The sequence below is a fragment of the Drosophila arizonae genome, chromosome 5, assembly GCF_054131065.1.
Source record: "Drosophila arizonae isolate 15081-1271.41 chromosome 5, UAZ_ARI_1.0, whole genome shotgun sequence".
In the NCBI taxonomy this organism is placed as follows: domain Eukaryota; kingdom Metazoa; phylum Arthropoda; class Insecta; order Diptera; family Drosophilidae; genus Drosophila; species Drosophila arizonae.
In genome coordinates this window covers 26741669-26756942 of record NC_142925.1, presented here as the reverse complement: position 1 = coordinate 26756942, position 15274 = coordinate 26741669, and the positions used below count along the sequence as shown (strand labels likewise).

The window sequence follows — 15274 nt, the reverse complement described above, 5'->3', positions numbered from 1 at the left end:
GTATGTATAGAGTCCATATAGGTCACATATAACTTTAGAGCCTTAACAATCGATGAACACTTCGGCTACATTTGAATACTGGTCGCGTAGCACGTAGTTAGTATACGAATAGTCCAGGGCCATTTCGCTAAAAGCATATATGTATATATAGATCGAGCATACATATGTGGTCTACAAGCTGGAATAGGGCCCATGGGGCTCAGACGGCCTGCAGGCATGTCAGCTGTCGGCTCGCATTAGCCCTTGGTCAGTTGGCTGGCCATTGTCGTCCGGCGTGAGGGCAACACGAGTTGCTATTAATAAAAGCGAAGGCAGCCAAAGGAGCGAATAAAATAAAAAATTCAAATTCATTCGGCATTATTACATTGAAATGTGAGAATGCGCTTTTTCAGACATCTACTACGTCCGCCCAGTGGATGACCTAACATGCCGAAACATAAGTCCATCGTCATCATCACTATCACTATCACCGTCACCACCAACACCAACACCACCACCACCACCACCACCACCGCACAAACATCGCCATCGTCCCCAACATTCCATCATCCTGCAAGTCCCATTCACAAACATCCACTGCTGCCGCTGTTCAGCCTGATGAAGAGCAAAAACAGCAACTGTGCTTCAGTTACACAGAAGCATGCTTGAGACAACGTCCCCTCGGGGCACAGGTTCATCCTCCTACTCCCACCCACCCGGCCACCTAGCCAGCAGTCCGCCAGTTGAGCATTTGTACTCTGCACTTGGCTGCTTGCGGATCTTTCATTCATATTCATCCATTTAGTTTGTGTTTTGTGTTCTTATTCTGTTGTTGCTGGTGCAACTTAACGCTACACTGCACGAAAAACGAGCTTATTGTAAATAAGAGAATATAAATATTATATGATATACATAAGTATGAAAGGCTATTGCTAATAGGTAAGCTCTAGTCATGTTAGATGATTGATTAGCATGCAACCGTGTGTTATTTTTGTCCTCGTTCGCAAAGCTAGACTCGAAATTTGGAATATATATTCTCGTGTTGACTGCCCTCTGACAGTTGTGTTCCTCTAGACTTTTCCTGAGGATTTTCCAAAGAAGATCTATCAAAAACCATATTTTCATTACTTTATCTACGGACTCTTAGAAGAGAATTCTATTAGCGTTCTGTCTAATCTGTTGCTTAAAGGGCGTGCAGTGTATAGACGAATGCCAAACAAACAGACACGCACATATATATATACGCACACATCTACACAGACATTGTAACAGCTTTTCCGCTTTTTCTCACCCCCACACACATTAGCCGAGCTGGGACATTATTGAGGGTGTTGCTGAGGATGCTCGCCGTGTTGCCCAACAAACACAAATTCCAGTACAAAGCGAAAGATAACAGCTTTGACACATAGACACACATATACACATAAATGCGCACAGACACACCCACATCCGCAGCTAGAAGTACTCACAGCTTCCTGACTGGCTACACACACAGAGAGAAATCGAGCGAGAGACAGAAAGAGCAGAAAAGTGAGAGAGTGTTGAGTAAACGCGCGCATTCGGGTTGTGTGTTGCAGCAAAGGTACCGTTAAGGTATGTGCTTGAAGCTTTTAGATTCAGTCCCGGACGAGATTTAGCAACGTGCGCTTGGGTTTCATCAGCAGCTCAGCCCTCCAGCTGGCGGCGAACGCGTGCAGCTCGCAACGTGAAAAAAGCAACGATTATTTATGGGCAGATAGCGGATGAGATGTACGTTAGCAAAAAACACGCTAAATAAATAATTTGTTAATCAGGCGAAACTGTCGCGTAAGCGCGTGTGTTGCTCAACAAATAGTTCAAGTTTAAGTTGTAACAGAAATTCGCTGTGTACTTGTATCTATAACACCAAAGCATAAATTTGATTACAATGTTAAGCGCAGGCCGAATGTAAAAACTTGGGGGCCAGCGCACACACGCTAAGCGCGTCAGAGCGTTGACGGTGGCGTCGACGCCAACGTTGGCGCAGCAGCCCGCATTGTGTATAATAAAATTTGCACAGCAGCAAAAAATCGGAATGAATAGAGCCGAGCAGCGACGTTGACGCAGCAGCGAGGCTGATGCCGAGAAAAGATGTGCGCGCACAATACGAAAAATTACAAAGCAGACTTTTGGGAGCGGCAAATGGCCAAAATCAGCAGCAGCACCAGCAGCAGCAGCCAGCAGTATCCCGCAGCAGCAGCAGCAACAACAACAATGTCAACGCTACAACGGACGCTGAATGCTCGCAACTGAATAACATAGTGGTGGGAGTTGAAGCACATATACAAACCAAGTGCCAAACCGATAGAGCGGGCGAGAGAAAGAGAGAGGGAGTGCGAGAGTCTGATAGAGAGTACGAAAGCACGAGAGCTTGCGCCGCAACGTAAGCGCCCATGTAAGTAATGAGAGCAGGAGCGGAGAGCACGAAATCATGAGGAGTGTGTGTGCGTAGCAAAGCCGTTTTGTGTTTGGTGTTGCTGTTCGTAGTGCTCTCGTTTTGATTAAACTTGCGAGTAGGTCGGATCGGGTCGGTGGGGCGCGGCAAACAGTTCGCAATATGCTTAGTATTGGGTCTGCCGGGAGCATAAGGTGTAAGCAGTTAACAGAAGCAAAGCGGCCACCAGCAGCATCCACCAGCAAAGCAATTCAATTTCCGCAAACAAGCAAAGGCCAGCACTACAGCCAGAGAGCCCCGCAATTAACTCGCGTAAAGAAATTAACATAAAAGCTAAGCAGCAGCTAACGGACAAAAGTCTACAGCTATTGCTATTTTTCTCGCATTTTGGTTTAAAAGCTTGAATCCAAGTGGGCGGTTGTATCTGTGTTTGTATGTGAGTCTCTCTGCTTGTGTGTGTATACATCTAGCTGACAGCGCCCGCATTAAATGCTGGGAAAACTCTACATAAAATCGTATATAAAATTAAGGCAGCTGCTGATGAGCTGATCAGGCTCGAAGGCATGTGTGTGAACTGAAGTGTGCGTGTGCATGTGGCTGCGGGTGTAAGTATGTGCGTCTGTGTAACTGTCATAAACATAGCCTAATAAATTGGCAAACGAAATGCCATGGATAGCCGCAGGTTGCTCGCGCTTTCATTGTGTGTGTGTGTGTGTGTGTGTGTGTGTGTGTGGTGGTTTGTCGCGTTTTCATAATAAATCCATAAATCCATTTTTTACGGGTTCGGCAGGCAATGAGATTATTCGCCATGATTTGAATGTTACGTTAAGCCCACAGTTGGCTAAGATGGCGGTGCGCTGCCTGCCTTGCCCAGCGTAAGCTGTCGTGGCCAAAAGGCTCGGCCGGTTAGCCAGGCGAACACACATGAACACACACGAATTGAGGTAGCGATGTCATAGCGATATTATCAGCGTCTGCTTCTTTTTATACCCTGAACCCATTTTCAATGGGAAATCAGGGTATAATGGTTTTGTTGAAATGTATGTAACAGGCAGAAGGAGGCGTGGCAGACCCCACAAAGTATATATATTCTTGATCAGGGCGACGAGCTGAGTTGATTTGGCCCTGTCCGTCTGTCTGTCCGTCTGTCCGTCTGTCCGTCTGTCCGTCTGTCCGTCTGTCCGTATGTATGAACGCGTCGATTTCAGAAGATATAAGAGCTAGAGACTTCAAATTTTTTTTAAAATGTCCGTAATTACAGCGCGCATATCAAGTTTATCATTAAAAATCGATAACTCATCCCGATCTTTTTTTATCGATAAAAAACCTTATCGAAAACCAGTTATAAAATTATATCTTCTACACCTTTATTGCTAGAGTCTCCAAATTTTTAATGTATGCTTACATGCAATTTATACAATTTCGGTTTTTGTTAAAATGTACCCCCACCTCAAAATTCACCCCCTCACCCTCACTTTTGTAAAAAGCGTATTTCAAATACTAGAGACTTGTGCTTTGGCAATTACATGCATATTCATGTTATAATCATTATCTGAAAGTTTCATGAAGATCGTACGTCCATAAAAAAAGTTATTAAACAATTAAGTTCTCATAGTAAGCGCACACTGCAGCCCATGCGTGTTTATGCGTGGGTGCTTGTATGTGTATGTGTTTGTGTATGTGTGTGTATGTGTTTGTGTATGTGTGTGTGTGTATGTGTATGTATGCGTGTGTGTGTGTGTGTATGTGAGTCTGTATGCGTGTGTGTGTATGTATACCTGTGTGTGCGTACGTGCCTGTGTGTGTGTGTGTGCGTGTTTCTTGTGTAAGCTGAAAGACGCGAAAAATTATTGAAATATCTATTGCTCCAAGGGTTCAGGGGATCTCGTAGTCGAGCAGCCTCGACTAGAGCTTTCTTACTTGTTTGTTTCCTAATCATTGCTCTTGTGCCACTGGCTGAGCTCCAATGCGGGAAGCTCTTCATTTGGCTTGCTTATTGCCCATCCCCACTCCCCCGTTCCCCTGTGACCCGCCCACTTCGCTGCTTTGATTTATGCGCGTGTTTGTGCCAGACAAGAATTGAGCCAAATATTCCGAATTGTGATTGATTTACTATCTGGCACACGTTTAATTTTCCGACGATTTGATATGAGCTGCCACAGAAAAACTGAAAAGTGTACACGATAAGTGATGTAAATACACGATACACAATGTAAAGCCCTTTTCATTTCATTCGTTTTGTTTCTGTTTCGCTTGGAAAGCTACAAGTTAGCCACTTTCCGCTTGGCGAGAGCAGCTCATTCATTTCCTATGCTATTCATTTGATTACGAATTTTAATTTCAGCCCAACTTCACTCTGGCGTAGAGTCATGTATGCAATGAAAATTACCCCCAGTCGACATAATCTGCGAATGCTTTTTCTGTGGCACAACTTCGAGCTGCTTGCGCTTGGCTGCCATTAGTCTGGCCAATGTCTTTGCCTGTCTTTTGCAAACGTTCAGGTGCTGGGGCAAACAAGTTGACCCAAGTTAAGTCCACTTCTCAGAGCAAATTACATTACAAGCATCATCGATTTAAATTATTCATATTAGTTTCTAGATGATATATGAGCCCTTCCTATGAAGTATGTAGTTACAGTAAACCCAAATAGGTCAGACTTATTGTAGGAATGCGTGCACGAAACTGTCTTTTTGTACGCAGGTTTCTTCCGGATAGTTAAGGTCCTTATTTTCTTATCAAGATTAGTTTTTTTTTTTTTTTTTTTTTTTTTTTTTTTTTTTTATATATTTATTAAGTGTAGAACCGGTACATCAAAAATAGAACCATAACAACACAGGGAAGGTAAATTAATAATAGAGCCGAACCCCATACCGAGTTATGGGGATTTTAAGTTGTGGAGGTTTTACTATTGTCCAATAGTTTTGGCAAAGCCTTGCCGTTTGAGTCTTCTTAGAGGTCTGGCAGGTAACATCAAGATTAGTACCTCGACAGACCACGGCAAACTGTAGTTCTTGCCGTTCCACAAAAGTATGCTACAAATATATTCGTTTCTTAGTTTCTACATTATTTGATTTTATAAAATTAATATATATAAATCGGAGAGTTTAATTCAATTTAATTCATATTGCTCATACTTTATCTGAAATTCTCGGGCGTGCAGCAAAATTGTACCTTAATTAAAGCCAGAAGCAAGATAACATAGTCATATTTACTTGGGCGTTTACCCTTAGCGTAGGGGATATGATAACAATAGCATATGCCTATTCTATTCTATTAATATGTTATAGAATTCGGGCATGAATGCCTTTCGAGCATTGTTGAATAACGTTTAGCTAAAGCCTAATTAAATGCTGGCCTAATGGAAGCCACTTCGATTGGTCTGCTCTATTCATATTTATGCCTCTGATTGAAGGATAATTTTATAGAAAGTGCAAACGGATTAAGGCTTTCAGCTGAGTTCTATTCAGACGGGTTTCAGTAAAGCGTGAAAGCAATTAGAGTTTGTTTTGTTTGACGAAATGCACTTGCAAGCACTCGCATTTTCATTGGCTAACTAAAAGCTTTTCATTATCAGTTAATTCAATAATAACAATAGCAGAAACTCGCACGCGAGTCTATTTTGGGCTCGGCTTAAAGTCCCATAATTCAATTATAAAATTGTGTTATTTCATTTATGCCTTATCATTTTTTATATTTGTATCCTGGAAAGCCTTCTGACATATTTCGGGCGTGATTTGTGATTTGCGGAGTAAGGACGTGGAAAATATGAGACGGCCCAACAATAGTGAATGCTGAGTGCTGTCAACGCTGCAGAGAATAATGGTCCACAACTTCCAATGGACTCAATACGAATCAATCAGGCTGCATATCATGTGAGAGGCATCGGTGAGCGAGGCAAGCGTTGAGAATAGCCTCGCACCACGCGGCGTATACGTTACTTATTGAAAAACTTTCCAAATAAAAAGACAATGTGTACCTATGACTAGGTGTGTGTGTGTGGGTGTGTGTGTGTGTCGTTGTGTCTGTAGCCAATGACAACATCAATAGTTTCGCAAAGTGTCAGAGGAGGCCGCTTTGAACATTTCCGTGCCAGAGTGCCTGCTCGAAAAAGAGAGGGAAGAGGTGCCTGCAGAGGGGGATGCGGGCCGAGGAGCTGCGCCTGTGTTCGATTCGATAGCCAAGTTTTTGCCTACGCTGACTGTTGCATGTTCTCCCATTGCTGGCACAACACCAGCAACAACAACAGAAGCAGAAGCAGAGGCTGTGGCAGAGGCAGAGGCAGAGGCAGAGGTCGAGGCTGAGGCTGAGGCCGAGGCAGCAACAGAAACAGAAGCAAATAAAGCTAAGCGTGGGCGTGGCATGTTTATCTGTTACTGTGCGACTGCCAAGGAAACGCATTCAAGCAGTTTTTCATTTACATTTTCATTAAAACAAATCACACTGAAAATGTCATTTGCAAAAAGCACAAAGCAATGCGACCGCAGGCGTCTTTGCCCCCTTCCACTGCCACTCCCACTGCTTCCATCAGTGTGAGTGCGTGTGTTTTCTTTGAGCCAGTGGGCGGCTAGTGTTGGGGCTTCTGCTTCTATCAAAGGCCTGCGACAGCTCATAACTCTCTGGTTTCTTATTTTATTTTCGTTTGTTTGTTTGATTGTCTGTGCGCTGGCACTGCAGGGCCTGTACGAAAATGCTCAGAAGTCCGACGACAGCGCTAGCGCGTGGGTGCAACAAGGATAAGCAGCATCAGCAGCAGAAGCAGCAGCAGAAGCAGCAGCAGCAGCAGCAAGACGACCGCCTGACCATTTAGAAATCACAACTCAAGTAACCAAAAGCGAGGCCAGGCACATCTTGTGGACAATCTATAGTGCATTCTCAGGCGGGTGAGCAAATTCCAATCAAAGCAAATCGAATATCTCGCATACGCCATGGAGCCAGTCATGAGCTTGGCACTGGCCGCCCATGGGCCGCCCAGTATACTGGAGCCGTTGTTTAAAACCGTAACTACGAGCACAAGCACAACAACAAGCACGACGGCTGCCACGACGAGCAGCAGCAGCAGCCCCACCATCAGCCCCACCATAACCACCAGCAGCACCCTGCTGACGGCTCTGCTTGAGAACCTGACCTCAACGGCGGCGAGTGGCCTCTACGATCCATATGGGAACCACACGAACTCCAGCCTGGGCTTTGAGACGAAGGGGCCGAGGTACTCAGTGGCCTCGATGCTTGTTATGGGCTTCGTAGCGGCGATTCTGAGCGCGGTGACAGTTGCGGGCAACCTCATGGTGATGATCTCGTTCAAGATCGACAAGCAGCTGCAGACGATCAGCAACTACTTCCTCTTCTCGCTGGCCATCGCGGACTTCGCGATCGGCGCCATCTCTATGCCGCTCTTTGCGGTCACCACGATACTGGGCTACTGGCCGCTGGGGCCGCACGTGTGCGATACCTGGCTGGCCCTCGACTACCTCGCCTCGAACGCCTCCGTGCTGAACCTGCTCATCATCAGCTTCGACCGGTACTTCAGTGTCACTCGGCCGTTGACATATCGCGCTAAGCGCACGACCAACAAGGCGGCCGTCATGATCGGCGCTGCCTGGGGCATCAGCTTGCTGCTGTGGCCGCCCTGGATCTACAGCTGGCCCTACATCGAGGGCAAGCGCACGGTGCCCAAGGACGAGTGCTACATCCAGTTCATTGAGACGAACCAGTACATCACCTTCGGCACTGCGCTGGCTGCGTTCTACTTTCCCGTTACGATCATGTGTTTCCTCTACTTCCGCATCTGGCGGGAGACGAAGAAGCGCCAGAAGGATCTGCCCAATTTGCAGGCCGGCAAAAAGGACTCTAGTAAGCGATCCAATAGCAGGTGAGTTTGATTTACTGACTTACGGACTTTAATATATTCTCGTATCGATATATATCTGCTATATATCAACATGTAATATCATATTATATGTGCCCAATTATATGTGCAGACTGTTTCAATGGCTTGAGAAGTAATAATAGTGCCTAGCTAGCATAAGCTGGCTCTTCTAAAGCAAAATCTTCAAAGTAAAGCTATCAAATTATAGTAAATGCCGAGAATTGTGGTATATCATATATAGAATAATGCATGGGATAGGCTAAAGTACAGACATAACTAAAGCAATATTAAAAGCTTGGGAAAGCACCTCAAATGTTATATATATGTACATTAGACTAAATTGAAAAGAGTTATTTAACAACATGATATATAGTAATACATAATAAGTAATATAGCATAAATACATATATTATAATATGAAACACCATTTCCAAATTCTGAAAATCAAAAATTATTATTATTTTTTCAATTTCTTTTTATACCCCGAACTCATTTTCAATAGGAAATCAGGGTATAATGGTTTTGTTTTAGATCTGTTTCAGTGGGTCAACTCATTTATCTATCGAGTCTGTAGTCCTGCTCTGCTGTAATCATTTGAGAATTACATGATTAGAGTTTTAAAGGAATTTTTTCGTAAAGCTCTCATACTTAGTAACACATTGAATGGGAGCACAGGTCTAAAAGTGTGTAATAGGTAGAAAGACATGTATATATACATATATATGTATATATATTTATTTTCCGCTACAGACATGTTCGTCCCTCTGTCTGTTCCGTTCTGTCTGTAGAGGGGGTGCGTATAATAATTGTATGTCAGTGCTTTGCCGGGTTAAGGGTATTCCCTGGTCGGGCATTCCCGACTAGAGCACTCCTACTTGATTCACAATTAACTACTGCGGTCTTTCGCCTGTTGCTCTCGTTCTTCATTTCAGCGACGAAAATACCGTGGTGAATCACACATCGGGGGGCCTCCTGGGGTTCGGCCAGCTGGGCGGCAATGATCATGATACGTGGCGACGGCCGCGCTCCGAGAGCTCGGCGGATGCAGAAAGCGTCTACATGACAAACATGGTCATCGACTCGGGATATCACGGCATGCACTCGCGCAAGTCGAGCGTAAGTTGGGTGTGAGCGGCAGGCGACTGCCGGCAGCTCGTCATATTCGTTTCTCCGTTCTATTTGACTTGTGTGTGGCTGACATGTATTTCTATGCGCAGATCAAGAGCACCAATACAATCAAAAAGCCATATTCTTGCTTTGGCAGCATCAAGGAGTGGTGCATCGCGTGGTGGCACTCGGGCCGCGAAGACTCCGACGATTTTGCCTACGAGCAGGAGGAGCCATCTGATTTAGGGTATGCAACACCAGTAACAATTGAAACTCCTTTACAAAGCTCCGTCTCCAGGTAGTAAAAAAAGCAGCTCTTTTTTGATATTCGTCTTATTTCGAGTAAGCAAACACCGCACTCAAGCACCCAGCACCCAAGCACCCAAGCACCCACACACTCTCACTCATGCACTCTAATCGTTTCTGTGTGTGAGTGCTGCATGTGTATGTCTCGCATCTCAAATGCACTTAGAGCACTTCATTCCAAAAGAAAAGTCCATTGGCTCCTCGATGCCTGTGCTCCAAGCAGAGAAGGGAGAGGAAAGGAAATCATTTCACTGCCAGCACACAACGGTTTCACCTCGCACATGCACAACCATTAATAGAGCGCACACAGTGTGCCCCAAAAGTATTTGCATGACAGTCTAGTGGCACAGCTCAATATTCAGCCGTGGGCGAGCTTCGCCAGATAATTGGATGCATTTCTCTTTCATAAATTTCATGTATGGGAAGTTTTTACTTACACTTCTCGTTTTTTATACTCATTTGTTATTCTACCTATTTTACAAGTGTGAAATTTTTGGGCGAGCTCTTGTTATTTGGATCCACTTCAATCATGCTTGGTTTTCACAAGTCACAAGACTCAAATCTATATGTTCTATATTATTTTAATCGAAACTATTATAAGCTAGCTTAAGCATAGTCGAGCTAGTCGAGTATTGTTGAGCAGGAAGGGGAGATTCGGTGCTATATATACATATATATATATATGCAGAGTCAGCTCAGCCAAATGTGTAGCCTGCAAACAGCCTGAAGACGGTTTGGATGGATGACCGAGGATACACGATTATTGTTTAAATAGCAATTGAGTTGATATAAACGGCAGGGGATTACGATAATTATAGGATATGAGAATCGTCCCTTATCATGGAATAATCCTAGTGTTGATTACAGTTGATTAGTCTTGGTCTGCCTACTGTCACTGACCAGATTTAGCTCTAGAGCTCAATACTTAAATTAATGGTTGCGTAGGATGAAAAGTGAATGTACTTTTTCTATAGAATATGAGGTAATTAAGATCCCAACATGTATCTACATATGCTTAGATTTACTTCGTATAATTAGTCACAATTGCTAGTTTAGTGATTCCATACTTAGGGCCACTAAACATAGGGAAATAATGGCAGAATTCTTCTTTAAGAACATCTGCTTTTACCAAATACCATTTGATACGTGTATATATAGTATATCTTGAAAAATATAAAAGATATTGTCATATATTATAATTATTGTTGCATATATTACCAAAAATAGCATACAATAGATTTTTGTTAAACTGTTTTTAGTTATTGAATATTTATTTTCGAAATGAAGTTCTGTTTCAGTTCAAATTTTCCTTTTGACTTTTCAGATAATAATTTAGTTAATTTTGATCGACAGTCGATGAAAGAGAATCGCTTTCAGCCTCAGAGTCCCTTTCGCTAGGAGTTTTCAGCTAATCACCTGTGCGATGAGGTGTGCGAGTGGTTACGCATGTGTATGGATGTGGGTATGGGTGTGGGTTGCCCGTTGGGAGGAGCAGCTCGCATCCGCTGCTCCGTTTTGGTTATTGATGTCTTTGTGGTTGTCGTTCCTGTTGTAGTTCTTGTCGTAGCTTGTCAGCCGTACGGCTTGTCAATGTCGAGCACTCGATGCCGATGCCTGCTGGCGTGTGGCATGTGGCATGTGGCATGTGGCATGTGGCATGTGGAAACTTACTGAAGAGCGACATGCCTTTGTGTCCTTTTTGTCGTTCGCAGATGCACCTCGATGAACGTCATGCGGGACAACTACTCGATGGGCGGCAGCGTGAGCGGGGTGCGGCCGCCGAGCATAATGCTGGCGGATGTGTCGCCGACGCCGCTGCGCCCGCCACTCAATTCCATTTCGCAGATGCAGATGCAGGAAATGAACGCGACCGGCAATGGCAACAACGGCAATGTCAACATCAACATCAGCATCAATGCCGGCAATGGAGCTGGGGGCGGCGGCGGGTGTGGCGGTGCTGCGCTCAGCAACAACAATAATATGAACGGTGGCAGCGCCAATAGCAACCCGAGCGCCAATGCGCTGCGTGACTCACGAGCGCTGCCCGTGAGCAATCGCATCGGGTCGCGCTCGGTTAGCCAGGACTCGGTCTACACAATACTCATCCGGCTGCCGCCAGATGGCGCCAGCTCGGCGACCGGCAGCAGCGGAGCGGGCGGCGTCAACAACGCCCTGGGCAGCCAGGGCGTCCATGGCGATTGCGGGCCCTCCATCAAGATGATACACGAGGATGTCTCGACGGTGGGGGCGGGCAGCATAGGCGTGGTCACGACAGCCCCACCGCCCACGCGCCGCCCCTTGCCGTCGCGTGACTCGGAGTTCAGCCTACCGTTGGGCAGGCGGATGTCGCACGCCCCCCAGGACATGCGGCTGCTGAACGCGAAGGTCATACCAAAGCAGCTGGGCAAGACGGCGGGGCAGAATGCGCTGCTGAACGCGCGCAACGCGGCCAAGAAGAAGAAAAAGTCGCAGGAGAAGCGGCAGGAGTCGAAGGCGGCCAAAACACTGTCGGCCATCCTGCTCAGCTTCATCATAACGTGGACGCCGTACAACATTCTAGTCCTGATCAAGCCGCTGACCACCTGCTCGGACTGCATTCCCACCGAGCTGTGGGACTTCTTCTACGCCCTGTGCTACATCAACTCAACCATCAATCCCATGTGCTACGCGCTCTGCAACGCCTCCTTCCGGCGCACCTACATTCGCATCCTCACCTGCAAATGGCAGTCGCGTAATCGCGAGGGCATGGTCAGAGGCGTGTACAACTAGGGCGGCGCAACGCCTAAAGTTGGTCACTTATAAGAATTCTGTTCATACAAGTTACAATAAATGTGTTAGGCCAAAAATTATATTAAAAAAAAAAAGAAGCCAAAACAAAACCAAAATCCAATAAATGGGAAATGTTAGCAATAGCAAAAACCAAAACTAGGCTTAGGTAACACTCTGACAAGCAGTACTGATTTTTGATGTCTAGCCAACAATATATAAATATATTGATGATAGTATTACAAACAAATATTTGAATACATATATATATGTATATATATATATATATATATATATAATGATGCTTAAATATGTATATACGTGTCATTACAATTTGTCTGCTCAATAAGTTTTCCATCGTTCACAATAAATCCAATTAGGACCATATGATTGATAAATGTTGATAATATATTTCTATTAGTTTTTTCAGATATTGCTTAAATATAGTGATACTGTTATCCACCTTACGTTCAATTTCGATGAAGAGTGTAACACTTTCAGTAATCTTAATATGCGTGTGATTTGACCGAAATTAGCTCCAAATAGATGTTTCATTCAAGGGTCTTTGTATGTCGTATATACCATAAATTGACAATTTACAGAAAGTCGTCTTCCATTTCAAAAATGCTCGAAAATATTATTCAGTACCAAAACATTCATAAATAATCTGAAGAAATCAAGATTCGACTCATACTCAAGCATTAATGGAAACTTATTGAGCAGCCCTCGAGGCTATTACTGTAGCAACCACATCATATTGGGACGCTTTTTGTTGGGCGTTCAGTTTTAGGTAGGCACGTGCTCCATGCAACAAGAATTTAATACAAATATAACCGATTACGATTTGGAATATATTATAAAACTAACACATATACATATGCATGTATATATATGTATTCTAATTAACATAAACCAATATATCTATGGTACACCTTAAGTTGTTGGCCTACGCGAAAAAAAAAACACAAAAGCTTTAATACAGTTCAAATTACCGCGCGCAACGAATTGCAGTGGGCACTTTTTCCAGATGGGATATATCTCTCGGATGATACGGAGTTCAGGATTTTAGTTAACCTTGTTGTCGTTGACGATGGTGCGATATGTGATTGTACTGCTCGTTGTGTTTTTGATAAGTTTTGATATTTTGAATCATCTTTTGTAATCCAAGTAAAGTATAAGTACCAGGCTAGCGAGAAGCGAGCAAAAAAGAAGCAAAGTAAATAAAGATACCAAGCATCAACTGCGCGTCAACCGTGCATGTTTATACGTAGTATAAAATTGAAAAACAAAACCAAAAACTAAAAGCAAAAAGCAAAAAACAAACCAAAACCAAGAAAAGTAACACAAGTATGTATCCATTAAGAACGTAACCCACCATAGTTCAACTACTAAGAACAAACTTTTGTAACTGTTGATTAAAACTTTGTAAAAACAAAACAAAAACTCAAGGAAAAGAAAAATACCTAAGAACTAAAGATACGATTTATCGAAACAGTAGTGAAAGCAATTGAAATCAGGCATGCGCCTTCCCCAAGAGCGAGCAGTCGATGGTCCAGCGAGTAGTGGAGGGGAAAGCCTTAAGATATCCATGCGAATATTTGGGTACTTGCCAGCAGACACACGGACGGACGAATAAAGTGGTCCCCGAAAGAGAGGCGAACCTTAGAGAAGATTAATTGTGTCTTGAGAAAGTTTTGCGTGGAACTATAGGTCACCATAGACAGGGGATAGATCCTGTTGAGGACAGAGCCGAACATTGGGAATATGCTTAACAAAACAAAACAAGGTTGTGCCGTTAAATAGGACATAACCCGTCAAACAATAGAGGTAGCTCAAGGTTGAGATTGAGCCTTTAATTTCGTTTGGCTGGGCTTATATCATCATCGACTGCGCCGACTTGGGCCCCAAGTTAGGAGTCTGTTCCAATGCAAAAAAACACCAAAAACTTTAAAATCACATACATATACAAATATTTAGCATATTTAATATGGGAAATACCAGAAATACAATAGTTTAAGCTGAACACAAACACTCCAATACATATATAGATGACACACAATGTGAGAAGAGAAACGAACAGAAGAAATAATCCTTTTTATCAATTTGTAGTTAACTTAAACAAGACAAAAACCAAGTGGATAAACCTTTCGAGGTGGTATCCCAAACGCTGAAATCAAAGCAACAACGCAACAGTCTCAATGGCACAGCTCGAGATGCATACCCTATATGTATATGAATATACCACATAAGATATATGAAGTTAATATTAAAGTTAAAAGCAAACCGAGAATTAAATTCAAATTACTAGAACCCAAAAGACATGATTTACACCACGCACACATCCGAACGAGGCATATAGAAACGAAAATGCATCTATCTATCTATCTCTGCAAAAGTCCCAAATTTATTATATAAACATAGATAACATAGTTTGCAATTTATGAGTGCAATAACCATGGAAAGCTGGCTACCTAAGAAGAAGAAGAGAATGTAGATTGAAGCATTCAGCAAATTGTTAAGGAATGAGATTTAATTGCATACAATCTAATTGTTTGGAACAGTACTACGACATATGTATGAAATAAAAATAATGATACAATTTAAAATGCATATATGAATTAATGCTAACAATAAAACAATGTGAACGAAACGCCTTCTACAGTTCTTTTCTATTCAATTTCTCTGATTGAGCCAAGGAACTAAATCGTGTCAACTTGTGATGGAAAAAAAGGAAATGATAAGAAAAGTAAGTCCTCTAAAAATGGTTGAACCGTTTTACCAGCTTCCTGAAACTTCGAATACCGGCATCCTATTGAAATATAATCAACAAATGAAAT

The 15274-nt window shown here is 43.3% G+C and overlaps 1 protein-coding gene across 4 annotated transcripts; it reads left to right on the top strand.

The window, feature by feature from the left end:
- The first annotated feature begins 969 nt into the window (after positions 1-969).
- On the top strand, positions 970-15087 carry mAChR-A (muscarinic Acetylcholine Receptor, A-type). Of its 4 annotated transcripts, none has more exons than XM_018012075.2 (5): positions 970-2392; positions 7067-8261; positions 9191-9374; positions 9476-9663; positions 11384-15087. In XM_018012075.2, exons 2-5 carry the CDS (start codon positions 7318-7320, stop codon positions 12438-12440), a joined length of 2373 nt encoding a protein of 790 aa, XP_017867564.1. In that variant the 5' UTR covers positions 970-2392; positions 7067-7317; the 3' UTR covers positions 12441-15087. The 4 variants fall into 4 exon arrangements, with proteins under 4 accessions (XP_017867564.1, XP_017867563.1, XP_089327981.1 ...); XM_018012074.2 differs by having other exon boundaries at positions 973-2392; positions 9476-9612; XM_089471855.1 differs by lacking the exon at positions 970-2392 and adding an exon at positions 2400-2704.
- The last annotated feature ends 187 nt before the right edge of the window (positions 15088-15274 follow it).

Excerpts from the sequence above, each read along its gene's own strand:
- mAChR-A (XM_018012075.2), top strand. The coding sequence starts at position 7,318 with ATGGAGCCAGTCATGAGCTTGGCACTGGCCGCCCATGGGCCGCCCAGT. Across the intron at positions 8,262-9,190 it reads AGTAAGCGATCCAATAGCAG|CGACGAAAATACCGTGGTGA; the intron begins GTGAGTTTGATT and ends TCTTCATTTCAG. Across the intron at positions 9,375-9,475 it reads TGCACTCGCGCAAGTCGAGC|ATCAAGAGCACCAATACAAT; the intron begins GTAAGTTGGGTG and ends TTCTATGCGCAG.